This window comes from Globicephala melas, chromosome 6 (genome assembly GCF_963455315.2).
Source record: "Globicephala melas chromosome 6, mGloMel1.2, whole genome shotgun sequence".
Lineage (NCBI taxonomy): Eukaryota > Metazoa > Chordata > Mammalia > Artiodactyla > Delphinidae > Globicephala > Globicephala melas.
In genome coordinates, this window is record NC_083319.1 from 20,989,776 (window position 1) to 21,010,055 (window position 20,280).

The 20,280-nt window shown below is 38.4% G+C and overlaps 1 protein-coding gene across 5 annotated transcripts in view; it reads left to right on the forward strand.

The window, feature by feature from the left end:
* Positions 1–20,280, forward strand: part of FKBP15 (FKBP prolyl isomerase family member 15) — a 56,429-nt gene that overhangs the window by 15,457 nt on the left and 20,692 nt on the right. For all 5 annotated transcript variants that reach the window (XM_070045695.1, XM_070045697.1, XM_070045696.1 and 2 more), the window contains exons 5-14: positions 3,008–3,082; positions 3,561–3,659; positions 5,432–5,581; positions 6,706–6,774; positions 8,081–8,227; positions 10,965–11,095; positions 11,579–11,636; positions 15,841–15,948; positions 18,364–18,466; positions 18,952–19,058. In XM_070045695.1, coding sequence (XP_069901796.1) covers positions 3,008–3,082; positions 3,561–3,659; positions 5,432–5,581; positions 6,706–6,774; positions 8,081–8,227; positions 10,965–11,095; positions 11,579–11,636; positions 15,841–15,948; positions 18,364–18,466; positions 18,952–19,058 — 1,047 coding nt within the window. The remainder of the gene's footprint in view (positions 1–3,007; positions 3,083–3,560; positions 3,660–5,431; positions 5,582–6,705; positions 6,775–8,080; positions 8,228–10,964; positions 11,096–11,578; positions 11,637–15,840; positions 15,949–18,363; positions 18,467–18,951; positions 19,059–20,280) is intronic.

Sequence of the window (20,280 nt, forward strand, 5' to 3'; positions counted from 1 at the left end):
TGCGCCACAACTACTTAGCCCGCGCGCCACAACTACTGAAGCCCGCGCGCCTAGAGCCTGTGCTCCACAACAAGAGAAGCCACTGCAATGAGAAGCCCTTGCACTGCAACGGAGAGTAGCCCCCACTCGCCGCAACTAGAGAAAGCCCATGCATAGCAATGAAGACCCAACGCAGCCAAAAAGTAAATAAACAAACAAATAAATTAAATAAATCTATTAAAAAAAAAGAAATAATAGAATTTCAGAGGTCCAGGTAACATGGAGTCCATGCACCTCAGAGACTCTGAGACACTGAGAGAGAAGATGACCTGTTCAGGGTAACTAACATAATGGACAACACTCATTTGTATTAAAAACAAACAAAAAGCTTAATTTTGGAAATTTGGAAACACCTATAAAAATAGTGGGTCAAGAATAACAAACACCCAGATACCCATTACCGGTCTCTAGCAGTTATTAATCTTGTTTCATCTCAACTGCAGCCTGTTTTCCTTCTTCCCCTGCTCCGATTATTTTGAATAAATCTCCAGCATACAGTTTTAGCTGTAAATATTTTAGTATGTATCTCTACAAGGTAAGGATTTTTAAAAACACAACCATTACGCCATTATCGCACCTAAACAAAACCTACAATAATTCTTTGATCTCATTCTCTACCAGTTAGTATTCAAATTTCCCTGATTATCTCTCTCTCTCTTTTTTTTAAAGTTTGTTTTAATCTAATAAGGTCCATGCATTGTAGTTGGTTACTGTGTTCCTGAAATCTCTTTCATTCGCCCTTTGGGAGGTAAATAATGTCTGATTGTCTCTCATTTTGTTATGTTAGCAGCCATTGTTGATTATTATCTAGATCTATTAATTCATTAGGAGTTGCCATTTGGATTTCAAAAATCTGGTATTGGGACTTCATCACCCTTCACCTCCAGATAGGATGTAGCATGTTGTGGCAGGCAACAGTCCCACTGTGACCATTATAAAAAGACAGATAAATTGCAAAAATTATGTTTTAAAATTCATTAGAGAGCTATGGAAATTATGAGGACTAGATGAACTAAAATTTTGAGAGGAAAGAGCCAATGAACTGAGTGTTTCCTCTTCCCTGGGGACCTTTGCTGATGCTTACGAGTAGACTAAACATCAGGTATGTCCCAAACAAAGAGAGACTACTGGGGGAAAGAGACATTGGTAAAAACTAGAGGAGCTCCAAACACAAGATTAGTTTTTCCCCATGGGACATTTTTTTTTTTTTTTTTTTTGCGGTACGCAGGCCTCTCACTGTTGCGGCCTCTCCCGTTGTGGAGCACAGGCTCCGGACGCGCAGGCTCAGCGGCCATGGCTCACAGGCCCAGCCACTCCGCGGCATGTGGGATCTTCCCGGACCGGGGCATGAACCCATGTCCCCTGCATCGGCAGGCGGACTCTCAACCACTGCGCCACCAGGGAAGCCCCCCCATGGGACATTTAATGAGTTTGGAGGTGGTGTGGAAGTCCAAGGGCTGTGCCAGAAAGGCAGAGGGAAACTTCTGCAACCTTGTGGGGCATAGGAGATAAAATCCTACTGTAGGGTGGGAAAGCAACAACCTTCCTCTCAATACATATGCTAGATTTTGAACTTCATGGGGAGGAGGCTAAAGAATCTCAGCTCAGAATCTCTGATGGGCAGAAAAGTCAAGACTGAGGAGTCAGAGACCTTCCAGACTCTTAATCAGAAGCTTACGAAGATAGTGCTCAAGAGTAGGGACAACCAGAAATGGACCAGCTCTTAATAAATCTGTGATCCTTTCCTGACCAGCTCAGTCTGTAAGATTAGCTCCTCACTCTATCTGCTTCACATAGGGTAAAGAAAGTCCTTTCTGGTGCAAGATTGTGTATGAGCCCCCATAGTCAGTCCCTCCCTCCCTTCTGGGGTTGAATTTTAATTTGTGTGTGTGTGTGTGTGTGTGTGTATTTGTGTGTGTAGTAAATATATAGGAGACATAAAATTTGCCATTTTAACCATTTTTAAGTGTACAGTTCAGTTGCATAAATTACATTCACAGTATTGAGCAACCATCACCACTATTTCCATTTTTTGGTCACCCCAAACAGAAAATCTGTAATCACGAAGCAATAACTCCCCATCCCCCTTCCCTTACTCCCTGGTAACCTCTAATCTACTTTCTATCTCTATGAATTTGCCTACCCCAGGTATTTCATATAAGTGGAATCATACAGTGTTTGTCTGGCTTATTTCACTTAGCAGAATGTTTTCTCAAGATTCATCCATGTTGTAGCATGTATCAGAACTTCATTATTTTTTATGGCTATATAATATTCTATTGTATGTATATAACACATTTTATTTATCCATCCATCATTTGGACACTTGGTTGTTTCCACCTTTTGACTATTGTGAATAACAGGCAGTGAACATTGACGTATAAGTGTATGTTTGAGTCCCTGTTTTCAGTTCTTTGGCATGTATACTAGGAGTGAAATTTCTGTGTCATATAGTAATTCCTTGTTTAGCTTTTTGAGGAACTGCCAGACTGTTTCTACAGCATCCATACTGTTTTACATTCCCACAAGCAATATATGAGGGTTCCAGTTTCTCTACTACCCTGCCAACACTTTATTATTTTTCCTTTTTTTTTATAGCCATTCTAATAAGTGTGAAGTGGTACCTTATAGTGGTTTTAATTTGCATTATCCTAATGCCTAATGATGTTGAACATCTTTTCATGTACCTGTTGGCCGTTTGTATATCTCATAGTCACCCCTCATACAAATAAAAACACCAACAAAATAAAGACATAGCTAACTATAGTTAAAGAGTAGGGTCAAAATGAGAAGAGATTAAAGTGGATGGTGAGAAGATGTAAGTTAAACTTTAAGCTTTAAGGGATGAACTGAGTTTTGAGTTTTATGCCTATATGAAGCCTGACTCCTGACATCTTACTGCTGATTTTGTATTGCCTTTTAATTTCTGTTCTCTCTTTTTTTCCTGCCCATCTTTGCTTGAGTACAGTATAGGATTCTTCTTTACATCAGTCAGCAACAGCCAGTTACTGTTGCCAGGATTCATCTGAACTTTGAGCTAATGGTAAGGCTTCCTGTATTGGAATCATCAATCCTTTGGGATTGGTTTATAGGAGAGATTGATCTATGCATACCTGGTGGGAACTAGATCCACTACTTCCGCTCTGGAGAGCAGAGTGGATAGCTTTTTTTTTTTTTTCCTTTTTTTGGCTGTGCTTTGTGGCTTGGGGGGATCTTAGTTCCCTGACCAGGGCTTAAACCCGGGGCCTCAGCAGTGAGAGCACAAAGTCCTAACCACTGAACTGCCAGGGAATTCCCCAGAGTGGATATCTTAACAGAGCTTCTTGGAAAGGTCTCTTGGCTGCCTTCTGGGAATGTGGACTAAGGGGTGATTGGTGGAGGGTGGGAGGGAAGAAGAAAGTTCCCTGATAGCTCTCTTTGGGTCCACCTGAGTCAAGGCCCTTCTACATGAGCTTAGGCAGCCAGATTTATCTGCTACACTGCCTGCAGTTGAGTTATCCCAACATTTCTCCTTTCCCCAGGTTCGGCCCAATAACTATAGCACCTTTTATGATGATCAGAGACAAAACTGGTCCATCATGTTTGAGTCTGAAAAGGCTGCTGTGGAGTTCAATAAACAGGTAATATCTATATATTTTTTAGTGACAAGCATTAAAAAACCCACTAAATTCATCAGTTGTGCTTACTGTATTTTAGGGAAATAATAAGAATACTTATTGAAATTGCTTGAAAATGAGACTTTAAGGAGAAAAAAAGGCTAAATGTAAACTTACATCTTTAAAACACTTTCCACTTCATAAATTATCTTAAGGAATAAACACAACTCTTTTTTTTTTTTTTTTTTTTGCTGTACGCTGGCCTCTCACTGTTGTGGCCTCTCCCATTGCGGAGCACAGGCTCTGGACGCGCAGGCTCAGCGGCCGTGGCTAATGGGCCCAGCCACTCCGCGGCATGTGCGATCTTCCCAGACCGGGCCACGAACCCGTGTCCCCTGCATCGGCAGGCGGACTCTCAACCACTGCGCCGCCAGGGAAGCCCACAACTATCTTTTTAAAGTAGTGTTTCAAGAGAATTTTTTAAAGTTATTTCATGGTCATTATAGAAAATTTAGAAAAGCATGTTTTTAAAAAAATCATTCATAATCTTACTACCCAAAGTAATCACTGTTAATGTTTCATTTTTTTCTATTCATGAGTTACATAAGTAGTTATAGCCCTTTAAGAGCTCTTGCTTATTTTATTTAATGATGTAAAATGCATCTTTCCCCACCTCATGAAAAATTATTTAGAAACATTTTTGAAAGCTGCATAACATGAATGTTCCTTAATTTATTTAATCATTCCCTTACTTTTAGGCAGTTAGATTATTTTCAGTCTCTGAGATAAATGATACTGTAGTGAGCATCTTTGCTATACAGATTTGTATACAAATCTGTCTTTTTTTTTCCCTCTGATTATTTTTTAGTCTAGAAGAAGTGAAAGATTGAATCAAAGGGTTCATATATTTTTAGGTTCTGTATACACTTTGGCACACTGCTTTTCAGAGAGATTGTACAATTTTACATCCCTGTCATTCTCTCACTATGCCTTTGCCAGCATTTAGAATTACTATCTTTTTTCCTTCTTAGTCTTATTCGCTTGATAAAAAATGACTTCTCATTGTTTTAGTTAGCGTTTCTGTGATTGCGATAACGAAACTTTTTTAAAGAAAATGAGTAGCAAGTTTCTAAGGTATACTATGTTTAAACATTGACTATAGAAAAATTATTCATAAAGATGTATCTGAATTCCTTGCCTAGAATCTGTGCTAAGGCAATATGGGTAAATCTGTAGGTGGTAGAGATATGAATTCTGGGAATACAGCATGGTTTTGTAAAGGGCCTTTATTTTATTGTCTTTAGAAATGCATTTTGAAATTTTTTAGCGGCTCCCCTAGCTTTCACAGGTTCCCAAACACTGAAGCAGTAAATCAATATAGTAATGATAGCTAATGTTTATTGTGTACTTACTGTTATTTGCCAGGCACTGTGCCAAGTACTCTACTTGTATTAGCTCAGTCTTCATAACTACCCTAGGAAATATGCAAAGCTTTTATCTCCATCTTACAAAAAAAAACTCTGAAATAAGGTTCACAGCAGTTAAGTTATTTGGCTGAGGTCACAAGTTAATAAGTGACAGTGCCCAGATCTGTACCCAGACAGTATGACTCCAAAACCATACTTCTTAGGCACTTTGATTCCTGGCGAGATTACTGACTTTGGAATGGTTTACTTCTGAACATGTAATCTGTTTTGCTAGTGGGTGCCACTGTTTGGAAAAGAACATTAGCAATAACTGAGTGAGTACTTACTGAGCTTAAACTAAGTTTATGCTGCTTTGATTTCATCGCACAGGTATGCATCGCCAAGTGCAACAGCACCTCTTCCCTGGATTCAGTGCTGTCACAGGACCTTATTGTAGTAGAAGGCCCTGCTGTAGAAGTTGGAGATTCTTTGGAAGTGGCCTATACCAGCTGGCTCTTTCAGAATCACGGACTGGGCCAGGTAAGAAAATGTATCCTGCAAGTTCTTTTGTAATTTAAATAGCATGAGAGCTATTCAAATGTAAGGTGTTATTACTATGAACTGCTGCTTTTGGCAAATAGAAATCTTTGAGGAGCCCTGCTTTAGTCTCTACAACTGCTTTTGGGGCATAGCCATGAAATGCTAATGTATAAAATCTGCTCAGTGCCACTATGTCTCTTCTACTTAGAGAAAGGAAACCAGTTTTGCGAGTATCATTTTTGGTAATTGTTCATATGTATGTCTCTTCCTATACCAGTTTTAAACTTGAATATATTCTTAGGGGATTAGGTTTTAAAACTTTTTAGACTTTCTCACAGTTGTTTCTCCGTTTTTCGTTTCTTCTTTTCTTTTTTTTTTTTTTTTTTGCGGTACGCGGGCCTCTCACTGTTGTGGACTCTCCCGCTGTGGAGCACAGGCTCCGGACGCGCAGGCTCAGCGGCCACGGCTCACGGGCCCAGCCACTCCACAGCACGTGGGATCCTCCCGGACCGGGGCACAAACCCGTGTCCCCTGCATCGGCAGGCGGACTCTCAACCACTGTGCCACCAGGGAAGCCCTTTTCCGTTTTTCTTATACTAGATACTGTGAATAGATTGGGCTTGTTTTGTTTTTTTATTATTAAGCCCTCAAAAGTAGTGTGGTGTGATAGAAAGAGCTTTCGACTATGAGTCCAAAAAATGTGGATTCACGTCCCAATTTTATCCTAACTTGACTTTGTCAAGTCATTTAAGCTCTTAATTTTTTTTCCCTGTGAATGGAGCTTAGTGGTGCTCACCCTGCTTTCTTGGCAGGATGGCTGTTGGCATCAAATGAGATAATTTATCTGAAAATTCTTTATAGATGAAAATATTTTTAAACACTTGGTAGGAGAAGTTTATTTTTTTCTAAACCTGGAAAATCCTTGCCTCAGAGATATTCAGTGTGATAACACCTTTAGCCATGATGTGGTCTCTTCTTTTCAGGTCTTTTAAGAAGTATTTTTCCAGTTTATTTGACATTACCTATTTCAGAAGTACTGTGCTGGTGTGTATTAAGTTGAATATCATAATGATTATTATTATTTTTGAAATTGGCTAATCTTGTTTATTTTGATCAACTTTCAGGTTTTTGACTCCACTGCTAACAAAGATAAGCTGCTTCGCCTGAAATTAGGATCAGGAAAAGTCATCAAGGTAAAGGCTTAACTGTGTTCTTATTATATATGGGTTTATCAGTTGCAGTGGGCTTACTTTGTAAAATTTCTAACCTGGGTATATTTTTGGAGAATCTGGAAAGGCTTGGTTAAAAAAATAGGAAGAGAAAAATGTGCTATGTTACCTACATTTGGGAAATTTTTACCTGTGAGACAATATATTGAAGAAGGGTACATTTCTTTTCTCTAGTCCCTACATTTTATTTTTCATCCTTTGGTTCTGAGGGAACTATTAAATTCTTCCTATCACCTAATTGAGAAAGAGGTGAAACTGTTTCTTCTAGAAGTGTATCATAATGGGTGATTCTGATTTGTCTGGGATGCTTTAAATCATGGTGGGAAGCAAGTACAACATAGCAGGAGGAACACTGGGATTGGAGTCTGAGGACCTGGGTTCATGTTGTGAATTTCTTCGTTAGCAACTGTGGAAGCATTTTATAAAGTAAAGAGTATTTTAGGGACTTCGCTGGTGGTCCAGTGGTCAAGACTCCACACTCCCAATGCAGGGGCCCTGGGTTCAATCCCTGGTCAGGGAACTAGATCCCTCAAGCTGCAACTAAGAGCCTGCATGCCGCAACTAAAGATCCAGCACGTGGCAAAAAAGATCCCGTGTGCTGCAACTAAGACCTGGAGCAGCCAAATAAATAAATATTAAAAAAAAAAAAGAGTATTTTACACACGTGGGGTGTCATTGTGTCAGGACATACTGATGCCTTGTAAAGTACTCATTTATCCATGTGGCAGAATGGTTTTCTCCATAGCTTTGTTTATGACTCCTTTTCCCAGAATCCCTTAGAAACTTTTTCCTGTAGATCATAGCAGTTGGGGCATGACCCTTAAAGTTAGACTCATCTAGTGTTGAAATCTTGGCTTAACAATTTACTAACTGATCTTGGGCTAGTTACTTAACCTCTTTAAGCCTCAATTTTCTCTTCTGTAAAATGGAGATATTGCTATTAACCTTATGAAGTTATTTTAGGGATTAAACAACATAATGGAAGTAAAGCACTTAGCAAAGTACTTAGAAAAATGTGTTTAATAAGTGATAGCTTTTATTTCTATTTTAATGCCATTCTTCTGTTCCAGTTTCTCTCATCATCTAAGGTAAGTATATTTCATACAGCCCTGGATATGCTGTCTTTTACAAGTGAATTGAGAAGCAGTATTCTAGATTTTCTTATAACCAGTGGGGAGGGGGGAATATAAACCCGATGATCCTGTACTTTGTTTTGTCTTATGAAAAGGTTTGTATCTGATGAGCTTTTCCTCTTCTCTGATTCCTAAAGAGCTGGGAGGATGGAATGGTGGGCATGAGAAAAGGAGGGAAGCGATTGCTTATCATCCCGCCAGCCTGCGCTGCTGGCTCTGAAGGGGTAATAGGATGGACTCCATCAACAGACTCGATCCTGGTGTTCGAGGTGGAGATTAGGCGGGTGAGTGAAATGTTGTGTTTGATGAGTCCTCTTTGCTAGTTAAGTAAAATGAATAAATCAATGTGTCGAAAAAGATTCTGAAGATATCTTTTTTTTTTTAAGTAGAAATGGTATAGTTGGAGAGAACAACAGCTTTGGAATCTAAAGGCCAAGGTTTATGTCCTTCTTGGCTCTGTATTCATAGTCACTTCTCTACACTAACCTTTTTATTTTATCTGTAAAATAGTGATTCCTGCCCAATGTTCACACCTTTTGATTTAGTAATTCTATGGCTACAAGTGTATGCTATCAACATGTTTACTTAAGAGTGCAAAGATACCTATATATAGATAGATAAATAGAGATAGATACATAGTTTCCTCGCTCTGCCACATTGTTTGTGATAGTAAAAAACTGGAAACAGCTTAAGTGTCTATTATTATGAGACTGGTTAAATTATGGTTCTTCATAGAGTGGACTTCTATGTAGTTCTTAAAGAATATCCAAAATCTATTTTTAAGTGAAAGAAGCAAGTTGCTAAACAGTATGGGGGGACTTCCCTGGTGGTCCAGTGGTAAAGAATCCGCCTTACGATGCGGGGGATGCGGGTTCGATCCCTGGTCAGGGAACTAAGATCCCACATGCCACGGGGCAACTAAGCCTGTGTGCCACAACTACTGAGCTCCCGCACCACGAGAGAGCCCGCGTGCCGCAAACTACAGAGCCCACGCACCCTGGAACCCGCACTCCACAACTAGAGAAAACCCACACACCACGACTAGGGAGAAGACTGTGCACCACAACAAAGAGCCTGCGCCTCGCAGCAAAAGATCCCGCATGCCTCAATGAAGATCCTGCATGCTGCAACTAAGACCCGATGTAGCCAAAAATACATTCAAACAAACAAACAAACAAAAAACAGTATGGTAGTATGATCTTGTGTTTGTGTGTCTGTGTGTATACAAATGAATATATGTATATGCCCATATATTCATATAAAATTTCTGGAGGCATTAAAAGAAATGAAATGATTTTCTCTGGAGAATGGAAATGGAGTTCAGAAACTTCTACTTTTTTACATTCTACCCTTTGTACCATTTAAAAATTTTATCAAGAATAATTTCTATAATAAAGTTTTAACAAATGGCGGTTAATTAATGTTCCCCCTCCCCCACCACCAAAAAAAAAGACTCTGCTTTATACTGTGATTATTAAGTCTGAATGTGATAATGTTTGTGACTATAAATTATAAAGTACAATGCAAATAAATATTATGACCATCCTCATTGTGATTATTCCTTTATTCCTGCTGCAACAAAGGATATGCATTTTTTTTGTTTGTTTGTTTGTTTTTGCTGTACGTGGGCCTCTCACTGTTGTGGCCTCTCCCATTGCAGAGCACAGGCTCCGGACGCGCAGGCTCAGCAGCCATGGCTCACAGACCTAGCCGCTCCACGGCACGTGGGATCTTCCCGGACCAGGGCACGAACCCGTGTCCCCTGCATCGGCAGGCGGACTCTCAACCACTGCGCCACTGGGGAAGCCCAGGATATGCATTTTTTATTAATGACTCTTTCCTAATTGGACACCCTTATCTCTGGTGGGCATTCCAGTCCTCTTTGACTGATGTGCTTCCAGCTGCCTTTTTCACAGCTTTTATATTCTTTCTCAATTTTCCTTTGAGTTTGAGGAAGTCAGGGGTGGTAATAGATAACAAACCATTTTGAATCCATTAAGACTGACATTTTGTAAACATAAGAAAAAAATACCCTATTTTACCAATAATCAAAGAATTACAAATTGATTATTAAACTGACAAGGCTGGGGGAGTTCCCTGGTGGCCTAGTGGTTAGGATTCTGGCTTTCACTGCCGTGGCTTACATTCAGTCCCTGGTCGGGGAACTGAGATCCCGCAAGCCGTGAGACGTGGCCAAAAAAAAAAAAAAAACTGACAAGGCTGATACAGAACGATAATACCCAATGTGACAAGAGTGTTAAGAAAGATTTATATACTACTTACGGAGTATAAAGTAGTTTACCCTTTACGGTGTGAAATTTAATGGTATATATCAAAAGTTTTAAAAATAAGCATACCTTTTATCTAACAATTTCACTTCTGGGAATTTGTATTTTGGACATTATTATGTGCGAAGAGAGATAAAGCTATTCTTAGAAGTATTGTTTGTATAGAAAAAATTAGAAATAAATTGAATATCCAACAACTAGGAATTGGTGAAATATATTTTATGATAACATAGATATTTATGACTTGTGTTCCCAAAATCCTTTGGAGACTTTTTCCTGTAGATGATAACAGTTAGGGGCATGACCCTTAGACCTACTCTTCAGTAGTTAAAAAGGATGTTGTCGATTAATAATTTAGTTAACTAAATAATAATTTACTTAACATGGAAATATGTTAATATATCAGTGAGTAAGCAAAGCAGGGTACAAAACGGTATGGCCCCATTGTTGTAAAACACGCACTTACACACACACACACACGCACACACAGATAATATAAGTGCAAAATATTACATCCAAAATTCTAAAAATGTTATTGCTTAGTGGTTGAAATGCAGGTGATTGTTACCTTTTTTTTCTCTTTTGGCTTATCTACATTTTCTGATTTGCCTACAGTGACTAGGTAATGACTTGTATAATGAAGAATAAGTAAAATGAAAGGAGAATGGAGGGGGAAGCGTGCCTTTTTTTGTGGTGTATTAGCCTGTTCCATCTGTGGTTGATCTTTCCCTAGGTCAAATTTGCTAGAGATTCCGGCTCTGATGGGCACAGTGTTAGTTCCCGGGATTCTGCAGCCCCTTCACCCATACCTGGTGCTGCTGATCCTGTTGTGTCACCGTCCACATCTGTTCCTTTCAAATCAGGGTAAGATACTGGAGTTGTATAAAGCTCTTTTATTGTCCATGTAAATGATTCTTAGAGGGGTTCAGAAATAGAGATATAGTTGAAAAATAAAATAATTTTAAATAATTAGGAAAAAATGGGATGAGGGAAATGGGGAAAGTAATTGCATCAGATTTTCTGACAAAGGATTAATATTCATACTCTATAAAAGCACTAACTTAGATATAAAAGAATACCTGCCAAACTCGGGAAGAAAATTGGACAGAAGGTATAAACACAAAATATATATCCAAGGAAAGAAATGTAAATAATAAGCATTTGAATGGAAAATTGTCCATCTTCACTAGCTTTCAGAAATTATACAAACTAAAGAAGAGTTAAAACTCTGTTTTACAGAGATTAAATTGGCAAACATTTTAAAAAACAATTTGTTTATACAGTATAATCTAGACTCGTGATTATGGATTTTGTTTTTATCTCAGGATATGTCTTATTTGCTTTCAGGGAGTCAGTTCTTCGTTCCAAATCTAACTCCCTCAGTGAACAGCTTACAGTAAATACAGTGAGTATATAAGTCTATCTCCTCATCCCCAGTTGGCTAGAAGGGTTTCATGTGCCTAGGGTATAGTAGGTTAGAGAAAAAAAATGTTGAAAAATGTTGATTTAGGCTAGAAATCAGTGGTTACTTTATTCATTTTCCCTTACTTGAGAGTCAGTATAAATTAGCTTGGGCTTCTGCATCAACAGACTTGGATTCAAATATTTATTCTTATAAGCATGTGGCTTTGAGGAAATTATCTGACTTCTCTGGTCTTCAGCTTCTTCATATGTCCACTCTCGCCGCTCTTATTCAACATAAATTTGGAAGTCCTAGCCACGGCAATCAGAGAAGAAAAAGAAATAAAAGGAATACAAACTGGAAAAGAAGAAGTAAGACTGTCACTGTTTGCAGATGACATGATACTATACATAGAAAATCCTAAAGATGCCACCAGAAAACTACTAGAACTAATCAATGAATTTGGTAAGGTTGCAGGATACAGAATTAATGCACAGAAATCTCTGGCATTCTTATACACCAACAACAAAAAATCAGAAAGAGAAATTAAGGAAACACTCCCATTTACCATTGCAACAAAAAGAATAAAATACCTAGGAATAAACCTGCCTAAGGAGGCAAAAGACTTGTACTCAGAAAACTATAAAACACTGATGAAAGAAATCAAAGATGACATAAACAGATGGAGAAATATACCATGTTCTTGGATTGGAAGAATCAATATTGTGAAAATGACTATACTACCCAAAGCAATATATAGATTCAGTGCAATCCCTGTCAAACTACCAATGACATTCTTCACAGAATTAGAACAAAAAATTTTACAATTCGTATGGAAACACAAAAGACCCCGAATAGCCAAAGCAATCTTGAGAAAGAAAAATGGAGGAATCAGGTTCCCTAACTTCAAACTATACCACAAAACTACAGTAATCAAGACAGTATGGTACTGGCACAAAAACAGAAATATAGATCTGTGGTACAGGATAGAATGCCCAGAGATAAACCCACGCACATATGGTCACCTAATTTACAACAAAGGAGGCAAGAACATACAATGGAGAAAAGACAGCCTCTTCAATAAGTGATGCTGGGAAAACTGGACAGCTACATGCAAAAGAATGAAATTAGAACACTACGTAACACCATACACAATACAATTAAAAAATGGACGGAAGACCTAAATAGACATTTTACCAAGGAATACATACAGATGGCCAAGAGGCACATTAAAAGATGCTCAACATCACTAATTATTAGAGAAATGCAAATCAAAACTACAATGAGGTAGCACCTCACACCGGTCAGAATGGCCATTATCAAAAAACCTAGAAGCAATAAATGCTGGAAAGGGTGTGGTGAAAAGGGAACCCTCCTGCACTGTTGGTGGGAATCTAAATTGATACAACCACTATGGATAACACTATGGAGGTTCCTTAAAAAACTAAAGATAGAACTACCATATGACCGAGCAATCCCACTACTGGGCATATACCCTGAGAAAACCATAATTCAAAAATAGTCATGTACCACAGTGTTCATTGCAGCACTATTCACAATAGCCGGGAGATGGAAGAAACCTAAATGTCCATTGACAGATGAATGGATAAAGAAGATGTGGCACATATATACAGTGGAATATTACTCAGCCATAAAAAGAAACAAAACTGAGTTATTTGTAGTGAGGTGGATGGACCTAGAGTCTGTTATGCAGAGTGAAGTAAGTCAGAAAGAGAAAAACAGATACCGTATGCTAATGCGTGGACATAGAATCTAAAAAAAAAAAAAAAAGGTACTGATGAACCTAGTTGCAGGGCAGGAATAAAGATGTAGACATAGAGAATAGACTTGAGGACACGGGGTGGGATGGGAAAGCTGGGGCAAAGTGAGAGTAGCATCGACATATATACAGTACCAGATGTAAAATAATTAGCTAGTGAGAAGCAGAAGCATAGCACAGCGAGATCAGCTCGGTGCTTTGCCATGACCTAGAGGGGTGGGATAGGGAGGATAGGAGGGAGGCTCTAGGGAGGGGATATGGGAACATATGTATGCATATGGCTGATTCACTTTGGTGTACAACAGAAAGTAACACAGTATTGTGAAGCAATTATACTCTAATAAAGATCTATTAAAAAAATAAATAAAAAACAAAAAAAATGGAAATAATTCTCACAGCCCCTCTAAGTGTTCCCGTGATATGTTTATAAAGCACTAAGCTCAAAGCCTACATAGAGCTTGTCTTCAGTAATCTTGAGATTTTTATGAGGTTTAAATGAAATGATGCCTATGGAGTTTTTAGTATTGTGTCTGGCATATTGTAAGAGCTCAATTAACATTAGCTCTGTTATCATAATTACTGCTAATGCTACATATCTTCATACTTTCATTCTCTCAGAGGAATTCTACACTAATTCACCAATTAGTTGACTTCTATCAGGTTTCTGGGCCTCTGTGTTTCCCCAACTGTAACATGAGAAGACTAGCATACTGTTGTAGTAAAATTTGGATTTGAAGACCTTTAGAAGATGTACACTGTGTTTGCTGCTGCTCTGCCTGGTCCGTGAAGGCATCTGAGTTTACTACATGTGGATGAGATGATAGCTGAAGTGCTTCAAGTTCTAAAGCTCTGTGGCTTTCACCTGCCACATTGGGAAACAGGATAATTGTATGAAGTGAAATTGATGATTAATTTCTCTCCAACACTAGTTTATTTGCTTATATTCAGTCCAAAGCAGAAATTAATTAAGCAAATAATTGATCTGATATGTGTAAAAAGTGATCTAAACCCAGAAGGTTAAGCCAGAGAATCAAGAAAATTGAAAAACAGTTTATAATCTCAGATCTTTGAATAGCCACGATTGTTCAGTATTAGTTCTTTTGTAGTCTCGAGACACAGCTACTTTTGTCACCTATTTCTAAGCTTCAGTAACTTTTCGTAGACTAGTGCTCTCCAACCTTTTTTTTCTTTCTTATTTTACAGTTTTGGTTTTTTAATTGGGGCAAAGTTCACATAATATAAAATTAACCATCTTTTGGTTCTTTTTACATTTAAGTTTTTATTTTTTGTTTTGAATAGGTAATTACATTCACATGGCACAGTTAGCAAAACAGTATAACAAGATATACATTGAGAAGACTCATTCCTTCCCCTGCCCCCATGTACCCTGTTTTATCTCATCCCCAACCTTGGGTAACTGCTTTTATTAGTTTCTTATGTATTCAATGTTTCTTTATGCAGATGCAAGCAAATAGGAATGTATATTTTATTTTTCCCCCTTCACAAAAAAATAGCATATTATATATGTTATCTACCTTGCTTTTTATAATAACAGTATCTTTCCATGTTTGTATATAGAAAGCATCCTCATTTTTCTTTATCTTTAGATCACAGTATTCCATTGTGTGAATATTGGTTTATATAACTAGTCCTCTTTTGATAGACCCAACTTTTTTTGATTATGTGTCTCCATTAGTTAAGAAAAAATGATACACCCTCTCAGTATATGTTTGTTTACAAATTATATACATAAAGTACTCTCCATCCCTGTAAACAAGTTTACTGTCTGATGTTTACTGTAGCTTAAAAATAATTTTAAAATAGAGGTCATGGTCATTTCTTTTTACACTCATTAGATCATCTTGTTCACCCTTAGGAGTATACATTCTGCTCTGAAGGCTGCACTTTAAACCAGTTAATGCATACAGAGGCGTCTAGCTCAGGGACTAGTACGTCATCAGTGCCAAGTCAGTGTTAAATGAACCTGAATTTAGAACACAGAGCTCCTGTTTTCTTTTTGCCCTAAATCTCTTCTGAATATTTATCTGCTGAGTTGCTCTTGGGCTTTTGAGAGGTTACTATTATCTAAAATGCCTCCCTCCCTTAATCTATACTTTAGTTTTTTTATCTGTAAAATGAGAATACTTATGCCTGGTAGGGAGACTTGATTGCAGTGAAGGAATACAGATGAAATCACTTTGTCCATTCCAACATATAGGGAATTATTTTTCCTACTGTTATTAATTGTGACCCATGTATGCGTCTAGGCAAGAAATCTTTAATTCTCATTTTCTAGAAGATAGTTTCAAATAGATAAGGCAGGGGGGACTTGTTGAAAGATTTGATATAAGAGCCAAAAGACGTAGAGTTGACTGAAGGTAATGAACCTTGATTATAGTGATTTTTGTGACTTTCCTCTCTTTTTAGAATCCGGATACAGTCAAGGCCAAGTTGATCTCTCGGATGGCTAAAATGGGCCAGCCCATGCTGCCCATTCTTCCACCACAGCTGGATTCCAATGATTCAGAAATTGAAGTATGTCCCACTGGCTGTCTTAGAATGAATAGTGCAGATGTTGCTGTCTTCTGTTCTTTTAACTGAAATTATTGCTTTTTCTGCCTCTAACCCAGAATCATTATTTAGAGAGCTTATATTCAGAATGATACAGGTTGGTATTGGTACATGTGTTTCTGCTATAATTATCACTTCCCCTGAGAAATGGAAGCAATTCTGTATATCTGCCACAAGAACTGGGCAGTTTTAAGTAGTTAATTTAGCTTTCTACTAAAATCTCTGTTGTCAGCAAACATCAGCCTTTAGGCAGCATGATGCCTGACCCGTAAAAGAATGAACTCATATTTGTTGATTGAATGTTTAGATTCTCTTGGGAAATGTTGATTTTTCCACTGATGTAATTTAATATGAAGATCACACTGTTGTAGGAATTCCCTGGCAGTCCAGTGGTTAGAACTCAGCACTGTCACTGCCAAGGGCACAGGTTCAATCCCTGGTTGGGGAACTAAGATCCCACAAGCCATGAGGTGCAGCCAAAAAAAACCACTGTTGTATCTTTTGGCTTTGTATGTGGCATGATTTTTTTTTAATTAATTTTTTTTTGACTGCATTGGGTCTTAGTTGCGGCGTGCAGGATCTCTCATTGCAGCACACAGTCTTCTCTCTAGTTGTGGTGCGGGTTCCAAAGTGCGTAGGTTCAGTAGTTGGAGCATGTGGGCTCAGCAGTTGGGGCGCACGGGCTCAGTTGCCCCGTGGCATGTGGGATCTTAGTTCCCCAACCAGGGATCAAACCCATGTCCCCTGCATTGGAAGGCGGACTCTCAACCACTGCACCACCAGGGAAGCCCGGCATGATTTTTTTGAAGTTCAAAAATTTTATTGCAATCAGCTCTATCAATTTTTCCCTTTGTTTTTTGCTTTTGACATTATGCTTAGAAAGCCTTCCCACTTTCAGATACTGTAAACATCACATGTCTTTTTAAAATATTTATTATTATATGTTTAGATCTATTATTTCATATTTAATCCATCTGGAATTTGGTGAATGGTGAGAAGTAACTTAATTCCAACTAAGTTCTTTTCCCATTGGTTAGTTCCTTATTGAATAAAATAATTCTTTCTCAACTGAATTGAAACACTTAACAGTGATTAATTTTTAGGATTCTTTGATATTGATGTAAAACAAAGCAAGCGTGATGCTTTTGAGGAAAAAAATTTTCAAAATAGGCTTTTTTTTTTTTCACAATTTTGTTTTATTTCTTCACGGAAAAGCTCTGTGTAGATTTAACATTTTAAAGGAAGATAGGATTTCTGGGATCTGTTATAGGATTGATTTTTATCTGGTTTCTGGAAATGAAATTTGGATAAGATAATATTCTTATTAAAATTTTTAGGTTCGAATTATTAATTGTAGAGTAATGTAAATTAAAAAGAAGAAACATATTTAACAAAAAGGACATTGTTTATATGTTGTTTCATAATCTGATTTTTTAACTTAATGTTATATCATGAACATTTATGTTAATATCAGTAATATAAAAATAGTAAATAAATAAAACAAAGCTTTATCACCTTTAAAGATAACCCAGTGCTCTGTTACATTGATTTATCATGATTCCTTTTACTCTTTTGTTAGACATTTAGGTTGATTTATGTAATGATGTAAAACTGGGATGCTTTTCCAGAAATGCAAAATACATTTCTGAGAATATTGGGAAACAAGAGGAAGTTCTGAAGTAAAAGAATGTCAAAGAGATTTCAGCCCTTAAACTGTAGCATAGCAGATCACAGTCACTGTATATTGTGCCTCAAGTTTTTCTTTTCCTTGAATGAATCAGGAAGATGTTTGTATGTTAACTTTGTTTAGAATTATAGTAGGGACCAACATTGCTTGGCTTTTATGAAGAGAAAGAATGAGGGGAAAACACTCTAAAACTATATTGTCAAAAACAGCATCGTAATGAGGCACAGTGAATCCTACTCTATCTGATTTTCTGTGAGTACCTTGAGGTCTGTGTATATTATTTGGCAGAAGAGAAAGGCTGCATTATTCCCTGGGTTTCCTTGTAAGAGGCCCTAATTCTGTGGAAACAGACTAGGTCAGTCTGAAGGAAGCTAGCTGCTGGTTTGCAAAATGATACATTATGGGGAGCAGTCACTCTAGCTGCTTCAGACAAAATAACATCAACAACTTATACTGGAAATTAACTATGATTATTTGATATAATTTACAGGGAGAAGGGATCCTACTCCAGTATATAATAGAGTGCTTTCTTCCCAAAGCCCACACCTTAAACTCTTGCCTTTCTGCTTGCCTTTCCTTCCTCTTCTTTGCCTAAAAGCACTGGTTGTAAGCAGGTTTAGGGTGGACAGTCACCCTCAGTCTTCAATTAAGGACCCATAGACACAGTAACCAAAATGCTCATGCTGTTGCAGGACGTGAATGCTCTTCGAGGAGCTGGGCAGCCTATGGTGACTCCGTCCATCCAGCCGTCTCTTCAGCCAGCCCATCCAGTGCTACCACAGATGACCTCACAAGGTAAGGAACCTCTCTGAGGCTCTGTGGCCTTGAATTGGGTCGGTACCAAAGTTGTCATCATTGTTCCTTAAAATGTTAGGCTGCATTGTTTTAGTATTGAGAACTGAACTAGAGTATAAAACTTGTCAGTTTGTCCCTGGGTAGGGCATTTTCAGACCTGGAGTTGTATTTGGTCTGCTTGCTGTGTCTTCTGCTGTGTTGCATTGTCAGTTTTGGAAATCGGCACTCAGCTAATGAGCCATCTCCCTGTGTGTAATTCTGCACTTTCTGTCAGCTGATGGTGTCGAAGGTCTGAGTCACGTGCACCTGAGCATGCCCAATTTCCTTCCACTAGCCCATTGCTGAGACTCCAGTAGAGCTGAGTTTAGGAGACTAGGTGAGAGAAGTGGTCAAGTCTGAAGGGTGGTGATTTGAAAGGTGATAATCCAGACTTGTACCAAGAAGCAAGGGATGGATAACAGTGAAAACTTCTTGCTTTATCTTAGCACCTCAGCCATCTGTTTCTGGGCTCCAAACACCGTCTGCTGCCTTGATGCAAGTTGCATCTCATGATTCCCACTCAGCTGTATCTGGAAACGCCCAGTCCTTTCAGGTAACAACATTTTTAAACCATATCAGTTATAAGCTATAATTGATTATGGTTCTAGGCAGTCTCCTTTCTTCTTCTTGCACGATTTGTACTGTACCAGTTCCTCACAGAGTTTATGATTTTTCTCCTTCCTCAACTCCTACTTTCTCATGTTTAAACAAGCAAGGGATTACCTACCTTATAGGTGGTTGTAAAGATTTTGTGCAAGAACAAGCAAAGCACCTGGCACAAGGCCTGGCACATAGTAAAAGCCCAAGCAATGTTTGTTTGTTTTCCTTTTCACACATGTCTAATTGAGGGCTATAGATTCAAGTCTTCTGTGTTCTCTTCTGTCAAACAGCTGATAGGCCAAGATTCTGCACTCCACTCAGCAGAACGGTTGTGGTGGAGGTCAATGGATGGAGGCTGTATGAAAATACAGCTGAACTCTTTGTCTAGTTATCCTCCAAAAGTGAGCTCTTAAAAGTAGGTTTTTACTGTTTTCACAGAAGGCAGTGGCAACAGCCTGTCTGCCTCTGCTGACTGTTTGCCCGGACAGTGGACTTTTTCTTTTGCCCTGACACATTTGATGGTTAAGACTTAACTCCCCATGGTAACAGACCCTCACTTCCTTGGTGATTCTTGATGGAGGGATCAGAGTGATGGTGGCCAAGTTATGCCCCATTAGGAAGGGGTGTATCAGAATTGAGGAAAGTCCTACCTGGCCCTCTCCCCACTCCTGAATGGACCTAATGGAGAGTTATATCCTATAGACTAAGATTCTTTTTTAGTAATGGATGGGTGGTTATACCAATCCCTGGAAATGAGCTGGATTTCCTTAATTCAAGGAAGAATAACCATCATCACTAAAATGATAGCTGCTGTTTATTGAGCATTTATTGTCTTCCAGGCACTTACTTACGAGCTGTTAGGAACTTTACCTATATATCGCTTCATTTAATCCACACAACAACCCTAAGAAATGGTATTATTATTTTCATTTTATAGTTGAGGTGGCTGAGGCTCAGAGGAAAATGAGAGCTCTTGGTCATACAGATAAGCATCACAATCTGGAAGGGGAGAGGCATCCTTTGGAAACTGGTGACTTTAGTTTGGAATCGCAGTGAACACCTCTTCTTTTACCTTAATGAAACCAAGCATCGTTTGCTTAGTTTTAAATTTTTTTTAGACCATCAATAGGCCCAATGGCCGGGGGATGAATTCCTACTTAATTAAATCATCACAA